The sequence below is a fragment of the Phoenix dactylifera genome, chromosome 11 (assembly GCF_051530095.1).
Source record: "Phoenix dactylifera cultivar Ajwa chromosome 11, Ajwa_hap1_PhDact_Kaust_v1.1, whole genome shotgun sequence".
Classification (NCBI taxonomy): domain Eukaryota; kingdom Viridiplantae; phylum Streptophyta; class Magnoliopsida; order Arecales; family Arecaceae; genus Phoenix; species Phoenix dactylifera.
In genome coordinates, this window is record NC_143200.1 from 24,448,220 (window position 1) to 24,454,945 (window position 6,726).

The window sequence follows — 6,726 nt, forward strand, 5'->3', positions numbered from 1 at the left end:
CTTATTTTCCTTATCTGAATGTGATATGTGATGCCAGCAAATCTCACTTCTTCATTATCCTATTAGGTTGTGGTGGTGATTAAAATAAGTGATTTATGTTTGGCCCAAATCCACCATGACCAATGTCCCATGGATAAATCTGACTGTTCTTCCAACCTGGTCTTGTTCTTTGAAACTCGAAGTATTTTAATGGCCAGCATAATCATTCTTGTTAGCCCTTTATCCACCACTTCCTCCAAAACTAAACTAAGCTAAATTGTTAAGTGCCTGATGTGACGATGCAAGGAAGGAGACGTAAACACTTGCTGAAACTAAGTTGTATGTCGTTCGCATGTTTAAACGCAAGATTACGCCATGACGGTTGGCAGGCAAATTTCACTGTCGGTCAAGTCAAGCGCCTTTGGCATAGTATGTCCACTGTGCCTGGCATGGAGCCAGGGCTCTTTCATTTTTTCTGTGGTTGGGGTTTTGGTGGGAGCGGAGAGAGACGGATGTCATGGCTTTGTATACTTTCGAAGGATTATATTTTTTACTCATATAATGAATCAAATTTGGGGGATCTTTATGAGCTTTCTGAAAATGGGCAACATTTTCTTCATTTTACTCATTATGAGTCAAGTTGGGGGATCTTTATGACTTTTCTGTAAATGGACTCCATTTTTTTTCTTTTTTCTTAAAAAAAAGGGGAAGGTCATGGCTTCTCTCCATTAGCAGTTAGAGTAATCATACTCATTGTGGAGCTCTCTTCATCGAACCACACAAAGAAAGGACCTGCGAATGACCACCCATCCATACCCCAGCGACCCCAGTAAGCAAGGTGTCACCGTGGAGGATAACCATTTTTAGCCCCTACACATTTTTATTTCCTAACAATGCGATGTCACATCTCACATTTTTGGCTCTCGCCTTTCATCCACTGAAAGGTGAAAGGTGGCGGAAGGTACAGACCTTTTACAGAGTCTCAGGCTGCGTCCGTGTTATGCGAGTTCAGGTGATGGAGCAAAGGGGGGAATTCGCGCGCCCGCGCGAACGGCTGGGGCGTATGACCCGGGCGGGGGGCAGCAGCATGATACCGCCACCCCGACTTGTGACGAGAACTTCCAACAAACACTTTATTCATCTACTTCATCATCATCATTAGCTGCTCATCTACCCCTCGTACTATCTTTGCTTAGTGGCTCACTTACGAGATTAAACAAATATATGGATACGGATTCCGCACGACGGGAACATTGGGAGATGAGGCTGCTGGCCATTACGTGAGCCTTTGGCTTCCTATATTATTTAAACATGGAAAATTATTGGCGTGTTAAACTCATCTTAGCTTTAGTGAAAGCCTGGATGCTATGAATTTATCCTGGTGTGAACGTTGGGAAAGGAGTTATTGACTGTGGGACGGGGTTTGGTTTAGTCGGGAATGCATGGGAATGGAATAGCGGTTTGGATAAGAACCAGACCGCTAGCATCATACTGCTTTGGATCTACTTATTTTTTCACTGGCCATGACAAGACATGTCTCCTCTAACCTCCGTTGCATCGTTGTGAACGAAAATGGTTTTTGTTGACATGTTCTATGTTGATTCCGAACCTACTCTGTCTAGGACAGACTAACTTATTTTCTATTGTTAGCTAGCATGATACGACGTCATATGTATTGAAGTCACAAGAAATTCTAGAAAGCAGGCATGTCCTCTTGCACGAGTTGACAGCCTTGTGGATCTTGATATTTTAATGTAGAAGAGACGCATGCAAGCTTGCACCCTCACAACAAATGTTATCACGTCAGCCTCTTATCGTAGGATTGAAACTACTGCACTATTTTCAAATTTGCGCATCAAATTCATTAACATTAGTTAGAGTTGAATGGTGTATGGGAGAATATAAGCAGACCTCAAGAGTGAATCGGATCTTTCCTGAATTTTTATCGTGTCATATCCATTCCTCGCTATCATGTTTGCTATATACGATAGGGGATGAGAACAACAAAAAATGATTAGATAAAACCACAGAGTTTGTGGGAAACGGTCTTAAGCTTTCTTCCAATTTCCTAGCATCTTCCTAGTTCCGTCCTCTATCAATATCTTAATCAATTAATTAAACGACGGAAGATAGTTCGGTGGAGGTCATATTCCGGTACGGTGGGATGTGAGGCCCAGCGACAGCGGTCTCTGGGCCGGGCCCACCCAACCGGGTGGCAGGCAGCGGAAAAATGGTGGCTGACGTAGCGATGCTTTGCGAATTCCACACACTGGGCCCGCCCTCCGGGACCATGATGCCAATCAAAGCCTCCTGACCGTCCGATCCGTTACTAGTGGTCTCTGATGCGGCGGTGGAGACGGGTGGAGCAAGTTACCGGGTGTCGCGTTCTAGGCTTGGTTGCGAGGAGGACAGCTCAGCGGGCATTACGGCAAGAGAATGGGGACCGTGTTGCACGCACGTCAGCGCAACTGAATCGCATGCTCCGCTGACCGGTGAGGTTACCCCTGGTCCAGAAGGCAAAGCTGGCTCCTTTTATCAGCATCCTAGTAAAGACTTGCTTCTTCTATATAATATATTTCAAATTAAAAAAAAAGGAGGAGAAGTAGAGAAGAGTTTGGCTTCATGAATTTCTTGGATATGAGAATAATGTTCTGTATATATGTGCAAAATTTCTTCTCCAAGATTTGCTAGAATCATCTTATTCTCTGAAAAAAAAAACAGGTGTTCTAGTGGTGATTTCATCACAATTAATTAGTTTCCATTTGGTAGAAGTCTTACATTTCCCCTTTACTTATCCGCGTATATGCATCGTTGCTCCACATGTATCCTTAGAGCTACTTTGTGGCAAAACACCTTATTGCAGGATTGTTACAATTTGATTAAGTTCTCCATACATTGGTTTGACTCAGACATTCCTTTAGCTTGTTTAATTTACTTTATGGTCATTTCTACACTAGTCATCAATGGAATGGTAGAAGGTAATGCTTTGTATAATTTATAAATGTTGTGGTAAAATGCTATTTTATGCCACATATTTAGGTGTTTTTCTTTCTTACTTTCTTTCCTTTGTTTCATCACCTTTTTATCTATGTTATTTGTGTTCATCAATGATATTGCTCTTTGCAAATTATATTCATTTGATGGCATGGTAGGTTTTTATATGATTACTTGTTAGTGTGTGCGAACAATCCAAAGATTGTCATGAAATTTTTAAACACAATTAGATGACAATAATTGAGTGGTGAAGCATGTACTGTTATTCCATCCAAAGGATATAGAAAATCGATGAAATATAGGAAGAACCATGTACTGTTATTTAATATAAAGATTTTCTAGGCTAAGATCCACCTTTTCCTGGCATCAATTTTGCTGACACAACCAACATCATAATCTATGAAATCTATTTGACACTTGTGAACCATAAGGTTTAACTAGCAATTGATAATCAACAAAGTGCATGATTTGATTTAAGACCCAAAATTCAAATGGTGCATCGCAATGATCATAATGACCTATTCTGGCTCCAATTGGCGACACATCCCTTTGTGACATAAACATGTAACCACCCAAATTCAATGAAGTAACATGTGACCAAACTAACTCAAAGAGGAAACATGTGAATCCCAACAAGAAACGGCCGAGTGCTGCTCCCAAGACGAACAAAGCATCACAGCCAAGGGCTTGCACTTTTCCCAACCAATTAGTGCAACTTAGAGTGGAATCCATATCATTTCACTTCCTTAAATCATGCAATCAATAAACTCGGAGAACCCTAATTGCTAAATCTTGCCCTCTAAAATGTTTATGCAATCTTAAACTTTGTTAGTGCCCCTAGGAAATATATTAATAGAAAGAAGTGGTTGAGCATAAGCCGTACTTCCATCCCTTCAAATCAAATCACACCATGAAGCTAATGAGAGAAAGGTGGCTAGAGAGACCCCACGGGCTCTTTCTTCACTAAATCATTCGGTCGCTCTCGGCTCTCCTCTAGTGCTGCTCTCACTATACCTCGAGAAGGCATATTAGAATCGCGTGGGTCCCTCTAATGGATAAGTTTACAGCTACCAACATCCAATTACATTTTTCCGCATCCAAAAAGATTCATCACCTTGATAGGTAGCAATCAAATAAAACATGCTTCTCAAAAGCAGAGAATAAAAAGGAATATATGTTTTGGTTAATAAAATTTCTAATGATATCGCTTTACTTCTTAAATTATTAGATCTAACTCTGATGACAATAACTAGAATCCCTTTCATATTTTGTCGTACTAAAACTTAACTATGAGATGGTGCAGTAGAGTTGATAAATAATAAATGGTTTAGTTTTATTTCTATGAAATAGTGGCTTTGATATGGGATTCACTTTTGCAGTTCAGGTCTAAAAAAGCTCGTTGCCATATGGAATGGCTTAAGTATGCCTCAGACCATGGGCTAGTGTTGGGATCGAAGATGATTGTTTTTTTGTAGTCACTTAGTTTCATCATCAAAATTTTCATGCCATGTCCAAATTAATGTTGATTTTAGTTTTGTCATCATAGTTTTTATGTCATGCCCAAATTTCTTTTGATCTCTTAATTTGCGTATTTCTTTAGATGCATGTCTCACACTTATCACCTATCCAAAAGGAACTAGCTTGCTGATTGGCTTTCTATTTGTATTATTGATTATATTGTGGTTGAGTTTCACCTTAATCTTCTCTTTCTGCAATTTCTATCAAATTTAGGTGACCAAAGGTGCCGATGCTATAATTAATATGTTCAAATCAAATTGATATGAGATGTACATATGCACTATATTGGTCCTTGTCTATCTTTATCACATCCATCTATGTTGGTTAATTATTCTAAGTTTAGTGCCTAATCATACCCATATATCTAGATCTAGATTTTGTATATGTGTGGATCAAATCTTATGCATCAGAATTCACAAAAAGTAGTTAATGTTCGTATCATATGCATGGACTTCATTCATATTAAATTTGCATCCGACATTATGGCAAATTTATCATCATTTGTAAGATAAAAATAATCATAAAGTAAAAGCTTATTTTTTATCATCAAATATACCATTTTTTTTTTCAAAATTGAAGCTTAAAAGGTTAATGTTTATAAAGAAAAAAAAAGAAAAAGAAAAATCACTACCACATAACCATGGTGGGTTCATCAGTAAAACAAAGCTTTACCTCATAAATTGTAAAGCCACCTCTATAAATACCCCTCAGCCCTCCCCTTATTTTTCCATCTCCCAATCCACAATACCGCGACCAAAGCTCCCCCCTCCCCTCTTTTACGGTAAAAAAGAAAGAGGTCCAGAAAGAGGAAGCATGAGGCCGGGAGCCGGGTTCAACGTGAACGGAGAGGCGGCGTTGGCAGCGCCGCCACCTTCGTCGTCGGTGCCTCACTCGGCGTGGCACTCTCCGGTGCCGTACCTCTTCGGGGGACTGGCGGCGATGCTGGGCCTCATCGCCTTCGCCCTCTTCATCCTCGCCTGCTCCTACTGGAAGCTCTCCGGCTACTTCGAGGGCGGAGACGGCGATACTGAGAATCGGGGCGCTGATGGCAAGCCCGGTGCCGACCCAGTCGCCAAACCGCCGGAGAGCTTCGAGCCGCGGATCGTGGTCATCATGGCTGGTAAGCCCACCTTTCTCGCCACGCCCATTTCCAGCCGCGCCGCCTCCTGCGGCGACCAACCTGTTGACACCGCCGAGAGCGAGAACGTTGAGAACGGGAAGAAGCCGGGAAGCGCGGCAAACGCACCATCCGTTGAGCCGAATCAGACCCCAGAGGGAGGAGAGTGAGCAGAACCACCAAGGTCAAGGCCATGGCCAGAATCAAGAGCACTGAAATATACCTCTTCTTTTTCTCTTTTTTTTCCTCCTTTATTAGAGTTTGCTTCTTTTTTTTTCTCAAAAAAAAAAGAAACATTTTGACTCGGTGTTGTAAATATTTGAGCTGGACTGGAATGGAGAAAGATTTGTTCCCACAATTTCTCTGTCTTTTTTTTAGTTTTCTATTCACATAATCTCAGACTTCTAGATTGCCAGAATCTATTAAAATTTGCAGAACTCGGAACTGATTTAGACGAATGAGCCAAAGACGGCGGCACATTTCCACCATTTGCCGTGCGTTTTCCCTTCTTTCGACAAAGACCAATTTCACCCATTCCATGCATCGTTAATTTGCTCCATTGTTTTCTGCATGTAGCAACCCATGGCTCCAGACATTTCTCTCTGGCTTTATTTTCTTTTTTAGCTTTCAGCAATCGCTTGAACCTAGAAATAAATAGAAGTTTACTTTAAAAGCACGAGAAAAACAAACAAAGAAACGGAAAGGCGGACATCTTAAAACTTCTTTCCTTCTGGGCGCCTGCGGTTTTGCTGCTGAGGAAACCTTGGGGGAGGGGAAGGTAATCTGGATAGGCGGAAAGTTGAAACGGAGTTAATGCGCGCCACGCGGCGAGTTTTGGTTGGATGGAAGGGGGCAGGTGGAGACCAGCCGGAGGTTTCGATGCGTGAGGGGGGGACGCGGCGAGGCGAGAGCGCGAACCGGCAGATGACGGCGTCAAAATCATACTCTTGCGGACTGCCGCCTGTGCGGTTTTTGGGTGTTACTGTTGACGAGAAATCGGTGTCAGGGACGCGTCAGGTTCATTGCGCGAGGGCGGTTCCAGAAGCATCCTTGACCGGCGAATTGACCCACTTGTCCCGTCTAATCTCTTTTTACCCGGGGCGTGCCCTTACTTTTAT

The 6,726-nt window shown here is 42.0% G+C and overlaps 1 protein-coding gene across 1 annotated transcript; it reads left to right on the top strand.

Annotated features, from left to right (window-relative positions):
• The first annotated feature begins 5,226 nt into the window (after positions 1-5,226).
• On the top strand, positions 5,227-6,193 carry LOC103707108 (protein GLUTAMINE DUMPER 2). Its single transcript, XM_008791477.5, has one exon. It carries the CDS (start codon positions 5,305-5,307, stop codon positions 5,776-5,778), a length of 474 nt encoding a protein of 157 aa, XP_008789699.4. The 5' UTR covers positions 5,227-5,304; the 3' UTR covers positions 5,779-6,193.
• The last annotated feature ends 533 nt before the right edge of the window (positions 6,194-6,726 follow it).